This window comes from Diadema antillarum, unplaced genomic scaffold (genome assembly GCF_040938485.1).
Source record: "Diadema antillarum isolate AM-2024a unplaced genomic scaffold, OU_Dant_1.0 scf00000081, whole genome shotgun sequence".
Taxonomy (NCBI): Eukaryota; Metazoa; Echinodermata; class Echinoidea; order Diadematoida; family Diadematidae; genus Diadema; species Diadema antillarum.
This window is the reverse complement of record NW_027270970.1, coordinates 240,341-266,965: the sequence shown is the minus strand read 5'-3', so window position 1 is coordinate 266,965 and position 26,625 is coordinate 240,341. Positions and strand designations below refer to the sequence as shown.

Below are 26,625 nucleotides of genomic sequence, written 5' to 3'. Positions count from 1 at the left end.
ATTCTCCAGAAATATTATGATATGAGTGAATAGCACTGTATTTAAATGAAACAAGGAAGAAAGACTTGGAGGAATGCAATTTTTAAAACAAATACATAAATACACCATGCAATATCATTATTGTTCAATTCAAAAATATCTAAGACATTACATTTCATAAAATGAGGTTTAGTGGAGACAAGATACTTTGCGTGACATTCTGCAGACGAAAAAGTCTGACCATAGAATAATTTGATATATTTGCCCAAGCAATGTTACAGTATTGAAGTTGATGTAATATACATAGCGTTATAAATCATACTTAAAATATTGTGAGGAAAAAATATTGTAGGCCTAATTTGTATAAAATACCGATGCATTTTGAAATCTCATTACAGACTGAATATACAGACAATATATCAATGCCAAGATAAATTGTTGTCAATAATGATGCCAAGAAATGACAATGAACTCGTAATTCTTATAGGATTGTTATATAAACTGCTGAATTCTGTATATCAATTTTCTTGTTAGTAAAAAAAAAACATACATTGAGTTTTTTCCACATTCAAAACGAATTTATTCATAAGAAGCCAATCATGAATTCTTTAATCTCTTCATTGAAACGTAACATTGAAATATCAGTATTATCTTCAGACATAGACATACTGGTATCATCAGCGTACAAAATGAACTGTATTTTATCTGTGACATTGCAAATATCATTGATATAAAGAAGAAATAAAAGTGGACCAAGTATTGAACCCCATCCCAGGCTACTTAACTCAGATTTCCATTTACTAACTTATACCAATTATTTCCGAGTAACCAAATAATTTGAAAATAATTTTGACAAATTACCTCGAATACCATATAACTTATCGAATAAACAAATGATCTAAAGAATCAAAACTCTTGCTTAAATCTAAAACACATACCAATACCTGATTGATGAGAATTAAGTGCATTACCTATAGTTACTTTTGAAATAAGGTTAATCAAAGCATGGAACGTGAGTGCCGAGAACGAAATCCGTATTGACATGGTGTTATATGTTGTATTTGACTAAAAATATCCGTAATCTATCGTATATACGTTTCTCAAGAATTTTAGAAAAAAAAACCGGGTAACACAAGGTCTACAATTATTAACATCGTGACTTGAACCACTTTTAAAAACTGGTATAACTTGAGCAATTTTTAGTTTAATTGGACATGCGTCCCATTATTCTTCTTGACGATTCTATACTCAGTATATAGGTACCGGTACCCTACTTTGTGCACTACCGGTACTAACTGTTACTACATTCGTCGGAGAAAATCACATCGTTGAATGAATCCTCGAATTATTAAGAGGTATTTTGAATATAGCGTAATTCTCTCTATATATGTATTTACCTTCCCCCCACGGCTTCCCCAGTAGAATTCTCTGATCTTTCCTTTCATTTCTGCAACCCGCCCACATAGGCCCTATGGGAGGTGCGTCCACTATTATTAACGCCCTTTGTGGGCATGTCTGTATGTGTGTGTGTGTGTGTGTGTGTGTGTGTGTGTGTGTGTGTGTGTGTTTGTGTGCACCTGTTTGTGTGTGTGTGTGTGCGTGTGTGTGTTTGATGTGTGTGCAAGTGTATGTTTGTGTTTATTTATTAAATAATTCAATTCAGTCCAATTCAAATGATTTACTTTCATAAGTAATACGAAGCAATATACATTTGTCAGACCAGCAAGGCGTTATAGGGTGCACGAGCTTCCACAAAGGAAAAAAAAAAGAGAAAAAAGAATGAGAAATGATGTGACAAAGTAGCCTCCTCTATTATCATCAAGATATGAGGATGATATTATCATCAAGGATATATTGAAATGTTGATTTTTGTTTTAATTTCCTTATAACCCACATGCAGTTTAAGATTGTTTGAACTGAAAGATGGCGTATGAGGAAGTTTATAGGCCTATAAGTGCCACCGAAAAGACGAGATAATTCCTCGCCTTCTCGAACTTGTCGGGTTCGAGGAAGCAAGATTCGAGATATCATCGAGACCGAGAAGATCTCGAGATTTATCGCCAGCCTTCTCGCCTTCTCGGCTCATAAAACGTCGCGAAAACGTGGAATAATCTCGTCTTGTCTGTGGCATTTATATCTTAAATTTCCCAGTCGTTGTGAGAAAAGTTATCACTGTTTCGCTCTTCAGGTTGTTGTTCTTATTTTCCTCTCTTTTATTCATTCATATTATTCATTATATTTGGAGAACCAATTTCTAACCAGTCTATCACAAGATGAGTTCATTATAACTATACAGACGCTATATGGAAGTTCCTCGTATGATCATCGGTTATGCACGAGATAGGAATAGAATTGTACATAGGTATGACAAAAACTCCAGATAGGTCAAAAGTTAACCTTACGATTGAAGCATTTTGTCCGACAAATTTGTCGGACAAGTTTGCCTTCAGCCAATCAGATGCAATGATTTCAGTAGCTTAGAACAGTTTGTCAGGAAAAAAAAAATTATGACAAAACGCGTCATCAAATGCCCCCCGGAACGACTCATGTTCGAGCAGGCGTGAGACATGCGCGTGAACAGCGAGAACATGAAATCCTTCAACCATTTCTTTCATTCATATGATTGGTTTGTGAGTATAAAATCCATAGGGGAAGAACCTAGAGTGACCCGCTCCCCTGCAGAGAGGCAATCATCAAGTTCTGCTCCTGTTGCTATTTCGAGTAAACTTTGGAGAATCTCTGGCAGACAACATGATCACATTTCATTCGCGGGTTGTCATGAACTTGACGAAAGTTGAAGACACAACTTGGGAGCGGCAAGAGACCAGAAGGAAGCGAGTGTTGCTAACCGTCAAAAAAGAAGAGTGAAAAGAAAGAAAATTGCACACTCTATAGAAGAAGTATAACTTTTGCCGGAAATGTAACCCTATGACAATACAAAATAAGACTTTACGGGGGAAACACAGGCAAAGGATCGAGTGAGGGTGTTGACGATAGAAAGTCGTGTTCATCTCTTAACGTCTTATCTACAGAGCCTGAGGTATTTAAAGACAGAAGTCTTGTGAGGACAATTTTCCATGATTCTGGCAAGACATTGGACTTAAAATGCCTGCAAGATATCTCTTAACCAAACTTCCAAGATTTGGAGCAACACGGCGTACATGTTCTGTACATATTCAGGCCCGTAACTAGGATTTTTACGGGGAGGTGGGGGTGTTCAAAATTGGAGCTCAGTCACCATAAACGCCGACCAAGCGGGAATGGGGGGGGGGGGGATTTGTACGGATTATTTTTTTATTTTGGTTGTTGTTGTTGTTGTTTTATCTTTAAGAATCATTCTCCTGGCGTATTTGGAGCTTTGGGAAGAAGTTTTCACCTTTTTTTTTTTTGTTTTGTTCAAGCGGACCCTGCTCGCTAGCCGGGGGGGGGGGGGGGGGGGGGGGGTGTCGTTCAAACCCCTGGACACACACCCCCACCCCCACCCCCACCCCACCCCATAGTTACGGGCCTGATATCGTAATACGAATTCATTGTCTGGCATTCAATATCTATGTATGATAGCCTGTATACGAAATCTCTTTTACACCGGATTTCTAGAAATGCAAGTGAAAATTTCTTATGGTATATTTCACAGGTGTGGAATAGTTATGTGTTGGAGATAATTCAAAGAAGAGGAAGAGATAAATGAGCAGATTTATTGTAAAGGGTTGACAAGAGAAAAATTAATGGGTTTTGAGTTTTACTGAATCTGACGGCTTCCACATGACGTGTAAAACAAAACAAAGAGACATGAGATGAATAGAGAGCAGCGTGTTAAGTGGACTCTTCACGATAATCATCTTAAGAAATACACGAGACTCTTATTGACATATCTCTGTGTAGACAGCGTTGGCTCAGGAATTATATAAACACTGATGAACTTTCAAACATTATGCCGACATCTACGTGAAGAAGTTTGTTTGGTTGTCATCAGAGAGAGATGATGTTTGATGTTATCCCACATCTCTGGTCGTATCGTGACCGTGGCGTCTGTTGACAAGAACCCTGGAAAATCTTCTTTAGGAAATTATAATAACGTTAACGTTTTAATGCTCAGTACCTCCATCAGCAATGCAATAATTAAGGCAGTTGTAGAGGTATAAGATGGAGTAGCACCAGCAGAAGGAGGTAGTGGTAGCATTATAGTCGCAGTACTTTTATTTGTCCCATCTTTCTCAGAATATCACTCTTGTTGCCTGTTCATAGTTTCATGTTTTTCGAGCATTCGGGGCCAACATTCGGCAATACGGATCCCATTCAATCCCTGCCGCATGCTTCTTACCCCCCACCCCCCCCCCCCTCCCCCAAATCCCGTTGAACTCTCCATGGGACACGTTGTTGACAAGGTTGACGGATTTGCGTTATTCCGACCGGAATTGTAGTTATCGGATATACAATTTGAATGTACGTGGAAATATGTAAAAGGTTTGGAGTGCATTTGGTCACTTGCCAACGCAAAATTAGCTTGGTAAGAGTAAACGGATATTATGAATGATCATGCCTGGGAAATTGCGCTTTTAATGAAGTCAAGAGTCCGAGAATATTTAGCGTGAAAGAAATAGCACATAATCATGTTTATAAACATAAAAATGTAGACAATTTACATACAATAGCTTTAAGAGACTCATTCTTGAATTCGCTCTTCATGCTCATACAGGGAGGTGATACCTCCCTGGACCGTGATTATAACGATGCTTATTTCTTTCGTTTACACTGTACGTACCGTATCCTATGGATTTTTAATGATATTGTCATTTTATTAAGCTTCCCCTCCTTGCTCCTTGTGTTTCCCTTCTCACGCTACTACATGTAGAGCCGCCATCAACAGTAATACCTTTCAAAAAAGGCCTGACGTGCCCATTGGGATTAAACTTCAGCGATATTACGGCAAAACAAAACAAAAAAAAAACCAACAAAAACATACATAATGTCATATCGTTGCTTGCATCTACTGGTTATTATACTTTGCCTTTTCTTCTTCTTTCTTTCTCTTCTTCCCTTCTCCATCTTCTTCTTCTTCTTCATCTTCTTCTTCGATCTTCTTCTTATTCTCCTCCTTCTTCCTTCTTCTCTTTCTCTTCCGCTTCGTTCGCATCTTCCCCATGATCCTATCAATATAACTCGCCATTGTTTTTGTTTTTTCACTATCTAGGTTTACAGTTACAAAATATCAGCATTATTGGCAATATTCGTTGAGGTAGGATACACAAATGTTATCAGGGGAAAAAAAATGACAGGTTGATTGTGTAGAGGTAAGTGGTCATAAAATTTGCCCCTGAGAAGATAATTTCACAAAAAGGCCAACTCTGTCTTTCTTAAAGAAAAAAGCAAGACATTACAAGCAAACAAAAGCGAGAAAGTTATGCAAAGGACATCACTTTCTTACAGTTGAAGACGACACAAACGTCCAGCACCCTTTGCACATTTTCTTATCAGTTTAATCAATCAATATAGGTTTTTGAGTAGCGTGAGTCGTACTGCATCGAACTGTCACCGGTGCGGCCTATAGGGTTATTGAGTCGCAAAATTTGTCCCTCTTGAACTAACAGGTGTAAAAATAGGTATCTGGTTGAAGAACTGATAAGGCCACGCCCCTATGCGAGAAGAGTGTTTACACCGCCTTGGCAACCCTGTGTAAATGATTATCATATAGATACAACTGATACACATCTTGAGTGTACGTGTAGTAACTTCACACCTTTCTTTGGTAAGGCCGTAATAGCATTTAACAAAAGACAGATAAGCGAGTTCGCTGGTCATTGCTTCTGATACGATGATAATCTTCAAGGGATAGTATAGCGTTGGTTGGGATGGGGCTTCAAGGGGCATTTTATGAAGCATTTTGTCCGACAACTGTCGAACAAATTTGCTCTCAGCCAATCAGATGCAAGGATTTCAGTAAGCTAGCTTGTAACAGTTTGTCAGAAAAATATCCGACCAAAATGCTTAATGAAATGCCCCCCCCCCCATGTTTCAAACTTTTTGTGACATGATTAGAAACCACTTATATGAAATATTACAGAGCATATTATATAATGATTCTAGGAGGAATGGAAAGTCTTCTTGATGAAAATTGGTTTTGAAACGGCTCACATATCCAAAAAACAAAAAGCTCCTAATAAAAAGGTGGATTTTTAAAGACCAATCTGTATTTGTTTTGCTTTGTTTTTTGATATCTCAGCCATTTCAAACCTGATTTTCATCAAGTAAACTTTTCATTCTTCCCAGAATCGTAAGTGGTTTCTAATCATCCGGCAAAAAGTTAAAACCTGAATCCCCATCTCAAACAAAACTATACTACCCCTTTAAAGGACAACTCTAATAACGAAGAAAGAGGCTGCACTGTGTAGTCCATGCACTTTCAACCTCTCCAGGCACTGAAAAACAAACCCAGTAAAAAATTATGTGACTATTGTAATTACTATGCTATTTATAGTTTCCGCTGCTTTGAGTGCTGGTATGAACAGGTGACAAGGGACAGTGCTACTTTCAGCTTGGTGTGAAAGTGAAAACCACTGAGGGACATTTGGTACACAAGTGGATGAACTTTGATTAGCATTTTTGATGCACAGATGCAAATAGTGACAAAAATTACGACTATAAGAATGCGACAATAATAATGGCATCACTATGACTTTAACAATACAATGTAATCGTATTGGTAAGCCTACTATGCTCATTGCCACAGATTGACAATATTTGTTTTTTACCGATGTAACTGCATATCGACGATTGAGCATTTTTTAGTAATGGCTATGATAGCAATCATGGGCATACTTGGGTGGAATTCGAACCCACAACCTCCTGATTGCTAGACAGTTCTGCGGGTACATATATTATGTACTACATACTTGTTCAATTATTGATGCTAGCGTTGAGTTGTTTTTATATGAACTTAATTGCCCTTCATCGAGATAAATATACAATTGAATTTCAGGTTTTTTAGTAATAAATACGCAGTACCCGCAGCTACAAGGAATCAGAACTATCACTGGATGTGGGGCGTAAGCACGGTAGTCTAGTGGATACGACGTCTATCTAGCAATTAGGTCATGGGTTGGAAGCCCACCCAAGTATGTATCCTATGCCCATGATTTTATCACGGATATTACTCTAACAGTACACAATCGGTGTGTATTTATGTAGATGAATGGTAATTTGTCATTCAGCTGCAATAAAAACAACTCGACACAAGAATTCTTAATTTGGATAAGGGAGGTGCATCTCACCTCCCTGTTTGGATACTGTTCTTGAATATTCGCTATCATCAATATCATGATTAATGCAATAAACAATACTTACAGGTTTGACAGAAACACCAGAGATGGGTGTTTATATTGATTTATTGTGTTCAACGGTGGTACAAAAATATAATTGTATACACACGATTTCTCAGCTCAAATGCGCAGGGCTACTGTCAGTACGACTTGGCATCAATCATTTCAAATCAGCCTTCTTACACAGGAGTTAAACATGAAGAATTTCTTTGGTCACGTGACAATCTGGCCAAACTCTGCACAGAAAAGCAATTCACATGGAAATATAAAAATATATATAAATTTACCATGCGCTATAATTATGTCAATTTGTTTGAAGGAAATGAATATTTTGAAATGGTGCTCGGTGTTTCGCCACGGTCGGAGGCATAGGCCCATATGATCTGCATTATGTCACACATACAATGCAAGATTCACACACCACAAGTAAACACCATGATTAGAAATATACAAATCACACATCCAACTAAAACAATCCCACTTACAGCCATCACAACAACACAAGATGAAATCATAAACTTATTATAGCTGACAAAAGTAAATCCCAACTCACCAATCAGAGGACTTTTGAGGAAAACTAATAATGAGAATAACAGATAAACACAATGAAGAATACACAAATCACTGGTCACACTAGGACAATGTCTTCAAACAAAGGATTTTGGAGCAAACTTCTTTGGAGCAAAGTTTCAGAACTCAGAAGAAAGTCCCTCACTACAAGCCTCCATTAAAAGTCAAACAGAACTTGATTTTGTTTTATTACAATCTTGAAAACATATCACAAAACCAGAGACTCCAACTCTCCCGCTTTCCACAGGAGATCTCCCGCCGAAAGCCCATTTTTGCAAAATCTCCCGTTCTCCCGCTTGAGATTTAGTTTCTCCCGCCCTGGCTCTGTGTCTCCCATTGGAAAGGATTTCTTACTTATTGCCATCGTATGTTGAAAAATAAGCCTTAGATAGCACGAGAGGGCATCTAGAACCCTAGAGCTTCCAGGGCCCGCTTAAGGGCCCTGGACCCCGGCCGCAAGGAACTTCACACTTCGTGCTCGTGATGTGCACTTCACGCACATCAACTTGGAGTCTCCCGTTTGTCAAGGGTTTCAGGCGGGAGAGTCTCCAGATCAGAAGGTGCATGGGTTGGAGTCTCTGCAGAACCCCATTTTTTTAAATCATTGAACTCCACATTTTGAAGTTGCTCGACATTACTACGAGGAGAGAACACACAGTACATTTTCCCCCAATTACTTTGATCTCATAATTTTGTTGGTAATTGGCAGTATATTGTACATGCACATTTAACCTGCAGCTCACAGAAACCTGAGGTACACATAAATATCAAATCAACAGGGCATCAGAATATCTTGCATGATATGTTTTTCATCTGGTCAAGTCACTAAAAAGCACAAAGTTGAACTGCTGATAGCAACAGCCCTAGCACAGAACCATGTCATTATTTTCTTAGAAAACAGTGAATAAATCTTACCGATTTGTTTTGTCTTTTGGTGATATTGGCCTTAAGCTACAGGAGCACACCTAGCACTGCTATGGCAGTAATGGAATATTTCTTTTAGTGTCCCTTTCCAGTCATTTTCAACCCACTCATGTCTACAAGAACGCGGATGCAGCACAGATTTTGTTGCTGATTGAATATGTGTAGTGGTATACAGTTGAGTCCAAAGATTATACAGCTGTTTTGTTTGTTTGTTTGTTTTCTCTCTTATTTTCTCATAGACATACTCCACACGCATTATCCTGTGACATCCAATACCTTGTGCAGATGAAATATTGTGGCATATAACTGCCTTCATGGATCAAAGAATCTATATTTTGACCTCTGAATCAAACCTGAACCATGAGTTCAACTTTAAGGAAGAAATGTTGACACTTCTACTGCATATAATTCATCAGGACTTGAATTAATCATAGTTGACATGATACATTGTATTTTGTTCAACTGGCAATGCTAGCTCCATATGCACAACGAAAGTAAACACGGAATCAGCATTTAGAAAATTATGGAGCTGTCTCATTGGTTCATCTGAGGAAAATGTTATCCCTTGTCCCATATCCACCAATCACATGGAAGATACTGGAGAACTAAGTAGATGGACAGTCAGTATCAAAGTAAAATGCTTTACAAAGTCTTAAATTTTGATTGTGAAAATACACAATTTTCCAATTTGCTTTCCAAACACTGCTGCTTTTATTATATTAAGGATAAGAAATAAAACATTTTTGATATTTTCAACCCTGCAATACCATGGATATTTAGTCCTTGTAACTTAAAGTGCAAGTCCACCTTCATATACATAGGGATTGAGAGAATGCTGCAATATCAGTGACACACATCAGTGAAAGTTTGAGGAAAATTGGACAATCTGTTAAAAAATGATGAATTTTTGAAGTTTCAGTGCCGCCATTGTTGGATGAGAAGACTACTACAGCTTGTGCTGTCATGTGCGTAGAACAATACAAGGAAAGTATAAAGAAAATTCAGCATATATCCACTTTTCTCGCATAATAGTAGAGCACCTGACTTGTCTCTTTTAGAAGGAAAGGGAATATTACCCTGAACATATGTCAGTAGTGAGACGAGGGAATGTGTACTTTTCTTCAAATAATGAAATTTTGTGGAATTCTCTTTATATTTTCCTTATATCGTTCTACGCATGTGACATCATACACTGTAGTAGTCTTCTCATCCAGCAGTGACCGTGCAAACATTTTAAAAATTCATACCTTATGAACGGATTGTATGATCTTCCTAAAACTCTGTTCTACTAATATTGCTGCATTCACTCAATCCTTGTGTATATGAAGGTGGACTCATCCTTTAATTCTCATCTATATATATTTAGATGACACAAATTTTTGCTGAACTCCTCACGGCATCGGACCACGTTACAAATCAGTGCTAATCTCACAAACATTGAAAAAAAAGAAACCCAACCCTAAAAGCAACAGCAAACACTTGTACTCTTGCCTATCTCCAAAGGTGTTTGAGTGAATGGACTTGGGTTTTCTCTTTGAACTTTCTTTCGAAGGCAACTACCCCATAGAATACTCATTTATAGATCATGCTTCAATCATTAACTCCTCACAGATAATGCAATGGTCATTAATCTCACTTCAGAAATGACTGTCCAAACTGTCATGAGTCTGCACACTGACCTTGGCTTAGAGTGTTATCACTGAGGATGAACAAAGGTCAACTCGCTGCAAAGATCTGCTGGAGTGTATACTTGAGATCAAAACTCATGTTTTTGTGCACACACAGATTGTCAAGTCCACTACATAATCCACAATATTGGTAGAAGCTGTATTAAAACACCTCTTCAACATTTTAAGCATCTTTGTATTGAACAACAAACAAACAAACAAACACACAAGAAAAAAACCAAAGAAAACAAAAGATTAACTTGCAGCCACATTACACAAACACAAGGTAGAAACATTTAACTGCAAATGAAATTTACATCACTTGAAATGCATTTATGTACTTATATTTGCAACATATTAACTGCATATGATATACATATGGTACTTCACTCTGGACTTTCATATAAGATAATGTCGATATTCATTCCTGGTGAGCACTGCTGTAAAGCAAGATATTTTCGCAAAAATGGAGCTGACGGTGTATTACACGCCATTAAATTTTCGCATATTGGAGCCAACAGCTTTTTACGTGGCATGAAATTTTTGCAAATTGCTACTGGCATTCAATGCACACAGTGTAGACAAGAACTTTCACACGCATTTTAAGCTTACAAATCTAGGCTCTCGTGAATTCATCAAAATTAAAATGCTCACGAACATTTCTGGTTTAACAGTACTCAAATGATTTTCCTTCAACAATTTTTCAGCATTGGATCCCCATCATAACACACATCACATACCGGGCAGGGCACTGGAAAATGAATTTTCTCCAAATTGTAGACAATATCCACTCCAAATTCCACCACTTTCCGAAACATCAAATAATGTCTCTTCATAAATAACGATCTCCTTCCACAAACAAATCACATTCTTTGGCAACTCTCGGCAACCATATACTTCAGGATTGATAGAAGAGAGAGAGAGAATGTGATCATTGAACTTTCTCCTTCCCTGCAATCATCTCATCTTGGTCCCTCATCTTTTCGTCCTCTCCATCCTCCTCCTCCTCCTCCTCCTCCTCTTCTTGCATCCGCCTCGTCCTCGCCCTGATCCCCTCCTCCTGAGCTCTCCTCCTTGCCCTCCACTGCTCCCGGATGAAGGATACCAGCTCCTTCTCCGTCAGCAGGATGGTTGCCATGACAACCAGGAGGCACACCGCTCCGATGCCGATGTGTGTGAGGCGGTGTGACCACGGGCTGGTCTTCTTGCAGTATTTCATCTAGAGGAAGACAACAGAGGAACAAAACATGTTGGAATTAGGGAGATTTGGGAGATGATCGGGGCTTTGATAACTTTGAAAGCAATTTGCAAACCACCAACCAGCACATGATGCTCAAGAGACTGGACATGGCGTACACTCTGTATGTCGCCAGGAATATGAAACATATGATGCATCAAGCTACTTTAGCATGTATGTGAGACATAGACTGAAGGGAGAGCTCCTATACTGGAGCAGAAGATATTGCATATTCCAAATCACTTGACAGAGGTTTGTTCTTTTCTCTGACTAATATCTAATTTTCACTCAGATGAAAGTTTTAAATCAATTAGTAAAATAACTTGGTTTTGCTACACTCATTTGAATACACACAGTCAAAATGAAAAATGGGGGGGGGGGGGGACTTTGTGGATAGAAAGTAAAGATTCTTGTCTTCTCAAATCTTTCACTTCTATCACAGAATTAGATTTGATCACTTCCGAAAAGAAGTGCCTTTATGCCTCTATCTCCTAAAAATACTTTATTCCTTTCCTTGTATCTCTGTGCACATACAATAAAAATTGCAAAACATTATATAAAGTTTAAATGAGAAAAAATCTAGCACTTAAAGCGAGTTTGTTGAGCCAAAAGAGTGCAGCTATGCTCCAATGACAGCCACTCAGTCTTACTTCTGACATGGTAGTAAAAAGCCAGGAGAAAGCCAGAGTGATGAGAACGAAGACGGATGGACGTAATCCCCTCAGAGGCTTGTAGGGACTCCCTGAGTAGTACTTTGTAATGAAATAGATGCTGGAATGAAAAACAAACAAAGAAAAGACAAAAACAAAGTTATAAAACTTTAATCTCACAAGAGGACTCTCCTTGTAGGACAATATAACAAAAACATAGTCTCAGTAGAAGCATAAGATATATTCATGTTTAACCATTTGAGGACGGGTTGATTTTGCTACAACACACATTTCCCATATACCCCTGCCCGAGTATACTCGGGACTCGTCCTCAACGGGTTAAACATAAATGTTTTCACTCCTTTCAAAAGCAAAAAAACAGCATATTAAAATATTGCCTACATGAGCAAGTAAGATTATATTTGCCTGTGTTTTTCACACAGTTTCATCCCTCATCTTCCACAGGGGTGAAAGGAGACTGTAATTTTGAGAGAGATGTTGGATTGTAGCTGATTTTGAGTTTTGTATTGGTATTCTACGAGATATTCCACTCTGTCCTGCTGAAAATGCAAATTAGAAATAAACCAAAAAAATAGACTGTATGTTCTCTGAAATGAGTCTGAATGTTAAGACTGACTTCTCAATAAAGAGTGTTTATTCTTGTCACAGATTGGGGTCATTTGCAGCAAATCTACTCATCCACCACACTCATCTTATGAAGACATAAAGGCCTGAATTCACGAAGGTGGTACAAATGAAACCATGGTTTAAACCATGGAGCGCCAAGTGTCACATGGAATATTTCGTTACGAAATTGGTAATTTCCTCGACAAAATGACCGTTTCGTTAATGAAATTATCATTTCGTGGACGAAATGTACATTTAGGTACAAAATGTTGTCATTTCATTACAAAATAATCATTTCATCGACGAAATGACTGATTTCGTAATGAAAAATTCCATGCAACACTTGGCGCTCCATGGTTTAAACCATGGTTTCATTTGTACCACCTTCGTGAATTCAGGCCTTAGTGACAGTATGGCAACACACCTGTGTAGAATTCTAGCCATCATGTTGAGGCAGTTCGCCATGATGAAACCCACGCTGCCAACGCTCTTTGTGAGGTACCACGATGACGTCAGGAATATGACGGAGAAACCCAGCATTTTTTTGTTATACCTGCAATTGTGAGAAAATACGATGCAAGTAAAGAAATGGACACGAGGCAGCACTGTGCTGAGAAGGAAAAAGTGATATGGAATTTACGGGTTAGCCACCTTATTTCTCTCTCATCCCGTTTCACTGCTGGAATATACACCAATAGAAGGGTAAATATGTCAAGAAGGATACATGCGTTATCACATATACAGCGTGTGTACAGAACAATTACAATATGTGTAATCACATATTAGATATTTTTGCTACATACTGTAAAACCAGAAATTTTTGCCTGAAAGAAATTTTCACAAATTTTGTGAGTAGCCAAAATTCACAAAATTAAAATGCATGAGATAAAGTCTAGTCTACACTTTTATGTATTGAGTGCCTGTGGCAATTTGGGAAAATTTGATGCATCAAAAAAGGCTGTCACTTTCAATTCGCGAAAGTTTCATGCCACGAATTTTTCTGGTTTTAGGTATACATGTTGACGGAAAACTGTATCATCTCAAAGGCACTGCAAAGCTGAGAGGCTTTATCAAAAGGAAAGAATGCATGAACAGGAGGAAGAAAGAGGGGACAGGGAACAGCAAATGAATAATGGGAGAGGAGAGGTAGACTGAAGAAAAAGACGGACAGAAAAACAAAGGGCTAAAAGCAGCCGAGTGGGCACAAAGGAAAGATAATAATGATGATAATAATCATCATCATCATCATCATCATCATCATCATCATACTATATCAATTTATAAAGTGCAAAACCTGTAAACATATATTCTTCTGCGCTGCAAAGCTTCTGATATACTTGATGATAATAGACAGTTAAATGAGAAGATGTGTTTTGAGTCGTGATTTAAAGACTGCTGCAGTTGGGGATTTCCTGACTTCTAATGGTAGGTCATTCCAGAGTTTGGGAGCTGCACAGGCAAATGCTCTGTCTCCCAATGTTACTTTTGTTTTGTGTGTTGGAATTTGTAAGATATAGAAGGGATGAAGAAAGAAGGAAGGACAGAGAGAGACGGATAAGTTAGAAGCAGAGGACAAGAGGTGGAGGGATTGACAGAAGGTCTGCAGATGATGAGAATACAGACTGACCTGTCTACATCCTGCCGACTCATAGCAGCAAACACAAAACACTCTGTAGTCCCATTAATAGCAATGAGGAGGACGTAGACACAGAACCAGCGCAACAGCTTGGGACCTGTGAGGTAAGATCATGAGAGCACATTATTCTTACAATCACTTATCATTAGTTTACTGTATATGCCGAATATTTTGCTAGGTTTTTATTTTCGCGGATTTCGCGAGTCTGGTGTTATTCGCTAAATTGAAGACACTCGAAAATACTGACTCTGATCCCAATGTCAATGTGATGTACGCAAGTACACTTTTCCTTTTGAGTATAGGACTCCATGATCACGAATTTAACCACTCGCGAAATTGCCGGGAATTCCCGATTCACGAAAATTTAGACTCGCGAAATATAATATGGCGTATACAGTATTGGATGCAACAACAAGCACGTATCACTAAAAACTCAGAAACCACAAGAGTACCAACGTAACAACAACACTAACAACTAGACCACTAAGCTTCCACCCAACAGCCAGTGCTGGTGTATTTAACCACTCGCGAAATCACCGGGAATTCCTGATTCACTAAAATTTAGACTCACAAAATATATGGCGTATACAGTATTGGATGAAACAAGAAGCACGCATCAGTAAAAACTCAGAAACCGCACGAGTAACAACGTAACAACAACACTAACAACTAGACCACCCAGCTTCCACCCAACAGCCAGTGCTGGTTCTAATCCTTATAGCACGAAGCGGGAACTATATATTTATCAGATTGTTGGTTTGAATCCAGCCCGAGTATGTACACCCGTATTTTATTTTAGTCATGGCTACTACTAAAACACTGATTGATTAGTGCTCATTACATCAATGTACAACAGTTTGTCAATAAGTTGCAATCAAAAAATTTGATGCAAGACTTTATTAACATGAACACTAACAACAGCAATCATCAATCAACAAACAACATTAACTACAACCTAATCAAGTCCAAGCATTGCTTAAAATGCTTTCCAGGGACAACTCTATACATGTTATCTTACTAAACATGGAGACACTGCAATAGTTGTGGTTGAGAAAATTGGAACACTAAACATAACAGTTGAAATATCAGCAAATCATCAAACGTAACAACCTTTACTGATTAATCTCCATCCCTACCCCCCACAAAACCTCAGGGTTATACCCTTTCAAGTTTTCAAAACCAAACACTCTACCTGGATACGAGCTGAGAACCTTGCCGGCGTAGATGTCAAGGAGGAGGTAGGAGTAGGCGTAGCCGAAGACCAGGATGATGACACCTACCAGGACCACAAACTTGAGGAGAGATTGGAGGACTCTGGACGCCAGACTAATGGAGTCCTACAGGATACAATGGAAATGGCAGAGTAAGAATAGTATGGAGCTAATTGACATATTGCGCTTCATCGACTTAACCCGTTGAGGATGAGTCCCAGAGTATACTTGGGCGCCTGTCTATGGGAAATACGTGTTGTAGTAATATCAGCCCGTCCTCAACAGGTTAAATACACACCAATTTCTTTAGTACTTTTCAGTAACAGCCATGATAAAAATCGTAGGCATGTGATACGCTCATGTGGGATTCTAACCCACAACCTTATGATTGCTAGACGGGTGTCATATCCACTAGACTACCAGGATTCTTCCTGATGGCCAGTGATGGTTCTGATGCCCTGTAGCAGCAGGTGCTACATATCTCTTGAAATTATCTGTTGAGGACGAGTGCCAAGTATACTCGGACAGGCATTTATGGGAAATGCGTGTGGTAGCAAAATCAGCCTGTCCTCAACAGCTTACCGTAATGATTTATGCATTGAGCGGAGAAAAGAATGGTAGGCAATATTTTCCTTCATGCAACACTCTACATCTCTGATCTTAAATACACTAAACATTTGAAATTTATTTTACTCCTTTGACAGAATCAAGTATAATGCCTTGTCTCATCTAGACATCTGAACAGCTTTCCCTTTCACACTTTGCAAATTGAATGACCTTTCATCTGCAATTGCATTTGAAATCAAAATGTGACATATTTTATGGTGTAAGTACATCTGTATGAAGTTTGATCTAGCATACCAATTGTGAGGTGTTTACCAGAATCTCTACCATTCCCTGTAAAAGTTGTTGACATCTTCCTGTTGGCCTAGAAAAATGTTTATTTTTACCAAGACACACATCAAATATGATAATCATTACACACATCATATATGATGATTATTAATATACAAATATTTTCCATGTGAGTCGTCAACGAAATACAAATTTATGAAAAATATGAACTCATCTTCCTTACCTGACAAAGATAGTAAAAGCAGTAAACCATGCATAGTGTCTGGCCATGATCATTTGGCATCTTTTGATTCAGCATAACTGTATTCAAACCAAATATGAATATAGATTTGGCTGTAAACACTTTGGTTCTGCATAACTGCATGAAGTATAAATACACACTTGCCAACAAGTCTTCATTTTGCGTATTTATGTTTTTAAGGTCGATTGGGAGTATGACTTAAATATTAATCTTGAATAGGCAGAGAGGTGCACGACCTTGTCTTGCTGCTTGAAACTCTGGCCTCTCTTTAGAGTCTGGGCAAAGAAGAGGTAACCACTCTCCTCGATGGGCAGAAAGATGAACCTGGCTGCCAGTGCCCCAAGATTGTTGACAGCATCATAGATTCCCTGGTCGCTGAAGCTCAGAACATTCAGTAAAGTCATGACGTAGCGCTCACCTTGGTAAAAAGAAAAATTAAGATATCAACATTCTGTAATCCCTCACACGTGTAATCACTCACACATTTCCTGTTTTGCATAAAGTTAAACAAAACAACTGGTCCGAGACTATCTAAACCTACTCCCTAATTTTGGTTAAAAACATGCTATCAACATTACCACATTTTTTTTCAAAATATCAAATGCGCAATTTGTTCAAAGTCTGGAGGCTGTTTGATTTGTTTCAATACAAATTGTCAACAAACAATGGTAAGCTTCTTTAAAAAAAAAACCATCACTTTGATGTGCTTCCAGCTTCCAAGAGTTATTTGTTCTCCTGTAAGTCATGTTACTAAATCTTTGCAGAGTAAGAACTTCTTGTCCATTGCATACATATGAAAACTTCTACATTTCCTCTCTCTATTGGATGATCATTCATTCATTCCTTTTTTTCATTTCCACACAGGCACTTGCTTCAGCCAAAGGCTGTTCTTGTCATGAGCCACACATGGTTTACATGATGTTTTGCTACATGATTATCTTGGTCTCAATGTGACTCCATACTCAGGAGAATGGTACGATGAACAAGGGATTCAGATATTGTTTCTTTCATCAGAGCGAAGCTGTACACAAGACAGAGTCATGCTATATATACCTTCTGTTAGAAGCTGCTTGAGGAAACCTTGCTTGAAGAAACTCCAGGTAAGATTGGCCAGCTCTGGACTTGTCCAAGGCTTCAATGATAACAACAACAAAATTACAATGTAAGTCATGTTTTCTCCAGTTTTCTCTGGGAGAATATGATCAAAGGAAACAAAATTTTAACATGACTGAAAAAAAAAATCGAAGAGAATAGCTTCCGAGCTATTTCAGCATATTCTGAAACACATTAAGTTTGTCCCCTTGGTAGCTTGATGATACTAAATTCTGTAATACTACATAAATGAAGAGAGTGACTGTAAAATGGTATCACATATCAATATTGTTTAGACGACAACTTATAGACATTTATGACCTGCGCATGGAATATACAGTTCTATCTGTTCATCTTCTACCTATAAGCCAGATGCTAAATTTCACATTATATTTCTATCAGACATCAGATTTTGGTATCTTATTACACTTTCTCTTTCAGCCAAGTCTCATATGAAAGGGTGAAGCCACATATAACAACACTGTTCATTTGTTCACTAGATTCTTACCTTGTCTGGAAGTTTCTGGGGAAAGAAATCCCGAACACTTTTCACCGGAAAGTCCTCATCTTTCTTGGAGAGGAATGTTGCGTAATTTGAGAAGTAGAGGTAGTAGAGGAAGAGACATGTGTAGCTGTAAACCACCTGTGAAATATGCAAAATTGGCAACATCTTAGAACAAGCCCGATGATAATATACAGTATGTCCCCAAAAAAATTACAATGGGACCCCCCGCAATGATATCTTTAAAAATAGTGAATCAATCTAACTACAAATTCAGGGTATGAAACTACATGTATAACTCATTGCCCACATCTTACAGAAACCCCCATTCAACTTGCTTCAGTGGTCAAAGAGAAATGAGGAATTTTGTAGAGGATGTTGGGAATCACTTTCGTCCAAGTTCTGTCTATTATTCACGCACCAGACCACTGAATTGCTAAAATCGGAAAAATCAGACTCATGACATGCTTTACAACAATCTACATTTCTCTGTGACCGCTTAACCTAATTGAATGGGGTTTTCTGCAAAATGGAGCTAAGATGTTATACTTTGAGACCCTGAAGTAGCACTTAGACAGGTGGATCATTTTGGATGTTATCAATTCGAAAAATTGATTGTAATTTTTTGGGGGACATACTGCAGTATGTCACACAAAAAATTACAATCAGATTTTTGCATTGATAACATCAAATATGATTTTTTTTTTTCAATGCTACTTACAGGTCTTAAAATATAACATCTTAGCTCTGTTTTGCAGAAATCCCCGTTCGATTTGGTTAAGCGGTCACAGAGAAATGTGGATTGAAGTAAAGCATGTCATGAGTCTGATTCTTCTAAGTTTAGCACTTTGATGATTTTGTGTGTGAACAATAGACAGAGCTTGGACAAATGAGATTCCCGACATCCTCTACAAAATTCCTCATTTCTCTTTGACCACTGAAGCAAATCGAATGGGGTTTTCTGCAAGATGTGGGCAATGAGTTATAGTTTCATACCCTGAATTTGTATTTAGATTGATGCTATACTTTTAACGATATCATTGCATAGGGTCCCGTTGTAATTTTTTTGGGGGACATACGGTATATTACACTGAATGTGGTTCAGGTGTTAGGTTCTGTGTGGCCAAGAGCTTATGCATCAGAAGGCCACAATGGTAGAAAAAGTCTCAATTCCTTCATTTTGTTTTGCTTTGTTTGAGAAAACATATTCAGAGATAATGAGATCTGTTAAAGAATACATTGATGGCTGAGAACCAGAATGACGCTTTTGTGTTATAAGAATTGAGCATAAATAAAAACAAAACAATCAATTTTCATGAAATAAAAAGAATATATTTAATCAAAAGTGGGTAGATTTATATGCATTGTCCCAAATATGGGGTAAAATGGCACCAATTGTGGTTTTGATAATCAACATATTACTGAAAATGAAAATAATTTAAAATTGAAATCATAACGTAGAGGAGATTGAGCTCTACAATGTGCTTCGAATGACTCAATATCCCCAAAATTGCAATAATGGCCTTCTGCTTCTCAGTCGATGATGTATAATTTTGGAGAGACAAAACAAACAAACAAACAAACAAACAAACAAACAAAGTAGCAGATTCTGAAGGTGAATGTCAAATAAAACATTTCTTTCCCACATAGACTGGTAGATCACCTCTGAGAGGAAGGGAAAGGGAAGAACATTTTGACATCTCACTACAAACACTCTGAGGTAATTTAACTCATTAGCTCAGAGGGCATAGACAATACCCATAAAGTGGTATAGCATTTTGACTGGTAAAACTTGTAACCTCTAAATAAGATATGAATAGCAAATGTGAATGGTTAAAAAACAGAGCTGTTAACCTCTAAAAACAAAAACAAACAACAGCAACCAGCAATGAACCAGAGGCATGGTATTTGAATCAGAGGTTTGTGTGGCAGACACTTTACCTGAGCAGCACAGAATGAGACGACACCCAAACTGGGAATAGCGATGAGGAGGAGCACAGTCAGAAAGCATCTCCCTGCCACTGCCACGCCCTCTATCACCACCTGTTGGAAAGTGAGCAAGGTACAAAGTGGGTCAAAACTTTTTTTTTTAAAAGGGAAATTTGACTTAGTGCCACTGAAAGGCATGGAGAATATTACTTGTGTTGATGCATCTCAGTAACAAAGCAGGGAATGTGTACCTTTCATAAACAAGGCAAGTGCCATAATGTGTCTCGCCCATTTGCGTACAAGAAATTGTACGCGAATGGGATATAACAGATAAAAAAAGAGATATAACAGATAAAAAGAGATATAAAAGGGGGAAAATTTATGGCAAAAAAAAATGTGCCATAAAAAATTTATTAGGCCCTTAAAGTTCGTTGACCCCTGCCTGTGACCTTTGACCTTGGGGTGACCATCCACTCCCCAAGGGACATCTACTATCCAAGTTTGGTCACAAACTGACCTATGGATCAAAAGTTATGACCCATAATCGAAACACGCCATAAAAACTTAAAGGGAAGCAGTCCTGAGATTTTCACTGTACTGATAATTAAGAAGAGTAAAAAATATAACCTTTCACCAATTTATACGCGTGGACATCAAAAATTGTCTCCGTACGCGATTTTTAAAAAATAATTCCTGCAAGCGATCGTGTAAGAGCCTGCCAAAAGGTGCAACGTCATTGATGCCCTACTCTCAAGTTGACAGCCGTGCCTCAGAAAACCAATTTAAGTGTTCAAAATGATCATATCTGATTTTTTCATGAAATGTGACAATATGTGGTTTTATTATTTCAAACAAAATATTTCAAGCTTATTTATATATATAATTAATATAAAAATAAATAGTAAACATGTATTTATAAATAACTAGGGATGACGAGCAGAACACCACTGGAAAGAGTTGTGCATCGATGACGTATGACTTTCCGCCAAGACTTGCTCATTTGCAGAGTCACACTTTTTTAACCGAAATGTACGAGCTTATTTGGTGATTTGAAAGTTTGTTTTTTATGAAAGTAGTTCATTGGAGGTACCAACAACAACATATTTTTTTAAATTTCGTGAGGACTGCGTCCCTTTAACATTGGGCTCTAAAAGTTTGTTGACCCCTGCTTGTGACCTTTGACCTTGTGGTGACCATCGACTCCCCAAGGGACATCTACCATTCAAGTTTACTCACAAATGGAGTTATGGATCAAAAGTTATGACCCATAATAGAAATGCGCCATAAAAACTTAACATTGGGCTCTAAAAGTTTGTTGACCCCTGCCTGTGAGCTTTGGCCTTGAGGTGACCTTCATATATGTTAAAATGTGAAACTTTGTGTGACCCCTCTTCCCTCGAAGTTTGATTGCAATTGAAGCCCAGAGCAAAGAGTTATTGAAGTTTTTGTAGCGTTACGGACAGACGACGGACGGACAGACGCCGCAGGCGATCCCTTAGTCTCCCCTCACCTCCGGTGGGCTCGACAAAAATGAAGATTTGTGAAATTTCTTTTATATCTTCCTTATATTTTTCTATCACTGTGGCATCAAAAAAATAATATAAAATGATTTACAGGTTCTAGATATCTAGAGTGGGAAGCACATAGAATTAACCAATACTGGTACATCAAAACTTCACAACCATGAACAGATTGTCCTCCAACTTTCACTGAGTGTTTACCAATCTTTCCTCATTCCCTAAACCCACATATTTTGGGGGGACTCTTCCTCTTCAAACTTTATTTCAGAGTGTTTCAATGTAAAATGTAGCTGGAAATTTCAGAGTCACTGCAACATAACTATTACTAACAGTGCACCCTCTATCACTAAATCAAAGTATAATTATGTTGTGCCATACATGTGACATTGGCAACACTAACTGCATACTGTGTACTGTAGTACAGTTGAACCTCTATTATCCGGCCTCCCTTTATCCGGATCTCTCTATTATATGGACGCAATCTCGCCGTGATTTTTTTTTTAATGATTACGGGAGGAAAGGGGGATTCCCAACTCCTTGAGAACTCCTACACAAACACACATGAATGACATACTACTTCCAACATGATCAACATACATTACATCAAATTTCCTTCCGAATTGCTTACATTCAGACATTTTAACATCCCCAAACATCCCCAAATCATCGCAAGAACATGGACAGATTATGCGCTCGAGTCCTCTCATATCGCATTGCCACATATAGGTCCATACACAGCCATCGATATGACTAGATAGACATGCATTGTTTCGAGTCATTGGCTGAGTAACGAATGATATTGAACACTCAAAAATTGTTCACGCACAGTACACACACAAAGAGAGAGAGGGGGTAGCCGAGCCGTGATGATCGAAATTTGAAGCGTAGTTTCGTCGACTCGTACTGTTTATTTTCAAGATCTACTTGATACATTTCTTAATGATTATTTAGGTAAATCATCCCAAGAATTTATTAAAGAAAATGATTTCATTCTTGCAAACACGAACCTCTATTTTGGGGTCTGTTACTGAGTGTAACAATGAAACGGTTGCAGTATACACATTACTACATGTGGTACTACAATGGGCTACATCAGTACATGTGTATGTATATGTACATGTATAAAGCATTGAGTCTCCCGTATCCGGCCAAATCCCTTATCCGGATGAGCCCCGGTCCCGACTTGTCCGGATACGAGAGGTTCAACTGTAGTAATATCTTCTTCAGTATGAAGCTAGTTTATATAAAAGTGGCACTGATCTATCCTCAGGCACAGTGCCGCAAGATGTTCCTCAACCATACCTTGAGTCGGACGAAGAGCATAGCCTGACCTATGACCCAGAAGGGCTCGGCAAAAAGCTCTACGACTGCCGAGAAGGCGAAGGCGATGACGGAGAACTTATATTCTGGGATGATCTCCGGGTCTGGGTGGGTAAGAAGAGCTATCCATATGTAGCTCAGTATGACAGCACACACAGCACCAAGTGGAACTCTAGTGAGTAGAAAGGAGTCAGATATCATTAAATAAAAACAACAAAGGCCCTCCCAATTACAAAGTGATGATCATTTAGACATTATGGATATAAGTTTTGATCACTGAGATTGTCGCAGTACAGTCACAAACACATTGACAAAAATATTACTTAATAACACTGTCGAGACGCAGTACACTATACAAATTGATACTATGGAGGAAGGAGAATTACATAATTATAGGACCATTATCTGAGCAATTCACAGATTTCAGCATGTGCTACAAAAGCCAGCATATAATTTGAACACAACATTAAGGTAACAAACGTTGTCAACATTTATTTATCACAATTTGAAAGCAGGATTACATAAAGATTGAGTTATTGGAGCACCCCATACTTCTCATTTTTCCACCAAATGCTTCAAATATCTATTTGATACATAATCTTCTCATACGTTTTTTTAAAACAATCAGTAAGATGATAGTAAAAAAAAACACCAAACAAACAAACAAACAAACAAACAAACAAACAAATCGTCAATGGTACCAAGAAGACAGCTTGGGACATATTGATCACCAAACAAGTAAGGGCATCTCCTTTGCTAGCAATATGTCAAAGTGCAATAACTCAGTAGAATACAAAAATACATATTTTTCTTTCTTCATCAAATGACTTTGCTATAGGATACTCCGTCATTTTGTTCAGGCAGAATATACTTTGATACTTTAATTCAGTTAGCAAGCATTAGCTGTAGCTATGTTGAACAAGCTTCATGTCAACTTTCTGGTTCTCAGGAACAGCCACTGCCCTTTAGCTTTGCATAAAATTTAGATAATGATATTTTTAGTCGACAAATGTAAGGGCCCTAGCTCTAAAGGCTGTGTAAGGAGTAACTATGTTAAGGTCATTCATTCTGAGTCTCTGCCAAACAAATGTTAGTACATCAGTAGAGTCCATTCAGACAGGAGTAATAAACTCACGTGCACCAGAGGAGGTTGATGACCTGGGGCCAGCAATGTTTGTCTGGCTGGCTGAGGCAGGCCCTACGGAAGGCCTCCCTGGCTAGGAACAGGATGGTGGAATACAGCAGGGTCAACCTGATGGGAGAAGATGATAAGACATGGAAAATGGAGAGATTCTCAGATCATGCTCATTTAAAGGTACTGTTTATCATTGGGAGCAGTGATTCCAAAAATGTTCAAGTTGTCACATTTGATGCATTTATGTGTAGGTAAGTTGTATCACAAAAAATCCTACCATATAAAAATTTTGCAATAAAGCCTAAGATATAAGGAGATATCACAATTTTCTCAATAAACCATAACTGTAGATTTTTTTTTTCTACAAACAACTTTATTATAACTATTGTTCACAATTTGTATATTTAACAATACTTCACATTGATTTGTACTGATTAACATTTTTACATTGCTTGTTTCTATCCTTAACTCACATTTTAGAACTATTTTGAAGCACTTTAGCAGGGTTTCTGTTTCATTAGCAAATGGTAAATGATGCCTTTAGATATACACTGCACAGGCAAACACTCACATTTGTTCAATTGCAAGTCCTATCACAGGGTGTGGCTGTATCACATCATTGTAATAAAAAATGGCAGAATATACAATCTAGCATTAAAAAGGTCGCTGAACAATGATGATTTCAGGGGGAAAAACATTAAATTTCTATTAAGAGCACACCACATACTGAATGATTCAACTAATATAATAATAATAATAATAATAATAATAATAATAATAATAATAATAATAATAATAATAATAATAATGATGATAATATTAATAATAATAATAATAATAATAATAATAATAATAATAATAATAATAATAATAATGATAATAATAATACAGACATTTATAACACACAACATATCCACTCCAAGGTGCTCAAGGTGCTCACAATTTATGTTTATAATCAAATACACAATCAGACAGTATATTACATATCTAAGTTCCTACAGCTGCAAACTAATATGTTGTGCCTGAACATTGTTACAGTGGTGTGTATCTTTTTTTTAAACTTGATGCAGTAGAGAGAAGAAATATAATTGCTAAGGAAGCAATTAATGCTTGTAAGCAAACTGGATACATCATACAAGCAAAAAAAAAAAACAAGCAAACAAACAAAAAACAAGAGTAACTGAATTCCATCTGAAGGTGAAAGAGCTTATTATACTTTGCATCATATAGCACGTACAGAAAAAGCTTTAAGAGAACTAAATGAAGGTGACTGATTACATCTCAACTTCTGGCTTCGGTGAAATACAATGTTCTATTTTTTTTTTTTTGGGGGGGGGGGGGTGAGGTAATGTCCCATAGTAATCTTGAAACATAAAGGCCATCATTTTGTCACATCTCTTTTGCCACATATTCTGGGTATTTACAAATAATCTCACCTGACGTTAACAAGCCCAAGCATGTCTTCATGAACGTATCCATACTTAATGATGAATGCATTCAGCATAAAGGTAGCAACTCGAAACATCACCTGTGAAAAGTAAGATTGAAGAACCATTGTATGTTACTTTTCAACGCATACTTTTATAATTTCATAATTTTAGGCACATACATAATTCAAGTGCGCATTTAGCCAGAATACAAAAATAACTGCCAAAAAATTTGAATACTATGTCATGTGAAATGCATGAAAATTTCCACACGGTAAAAATGTCCACATTTACAGTATTTCACCACTACATACAAATACACTGAGACTTCTCATGTAGGCAAGATGCAAGTTGCGATGACAGTCGGTGTTCTAGAAGATACTGACATTTCTCAAGACTCACCTGTAGCACCATGTTGTAAGAGGCCGACTTGGCACTGCTGGCCAGAACCGACTGACTCCTGTCAGACGCCATGATGCCCTGTGATGGAATAATACAATTATAATCCTTATGTAAGGTGACCAGCTATATATACACTCAGTATAGTCAAAATACCTATCAAGGCTTAGATATACCCCAACTTGAAATACCCACATTGATATGTCACATGACAAAGAACAGTCTAGTGCAGCTGTGCACAAAAGATAGACTTTTCAAATTTCATTTTCTACTAAAATGTAGAAAATACTTTGGTGCATAGTCAAACTTGTATCTTGGTTAGTCTCAGTCAAATTTACAGAATTGTGTGAATGCTGTACTGTTCACTGTGACCTGGGTGAATGTCAAT

At 37.7% G+C, this 26,625-nt stretch overlaps 1 protein-coding gene across 1 annotated transcript; it reads right to left on the bottom strand.

Annotated features, from left to right (window-relative positions):
• Window positions 1-11,103: 11,103 nt before the first annotated feature.
• Window positions 11,104-26,312, bottom strand: LOC139717689 (man(5)GlcNAc(2)-PP-dolichol translocation protein RFT1-like). The gene is made up of 13 exons (XM_071629191.1): window positions 26,241-26,312; window positions 25,848-25,939; window positions 24,412-24,528; window positions 23,259-23,448; window positions 20,449-20,550; window positions 18,514-18,648; window positions 17,967-18,045; window positions 17,150-17,331; window positions 15,799-15,943; window positions 14,598-14,703; window positions 13,395-13,523; window positions 12,344-12,464; window positions 11,104-11,675 (listed from the first exon to the last, which is right to left on the bottom strand). Exons 1-13 carry the CDS (start codon window positions 26,310-26,312, stop codon window positions 11,388-11,390), a joined length of 1,758 nt encoding a protein of 585 aa, XP_071485292.1. The 3' UTR covers window positions 11,104-11,387.
• Window positions 26,313-26,625: the final 313 nt, after the last annotated feature.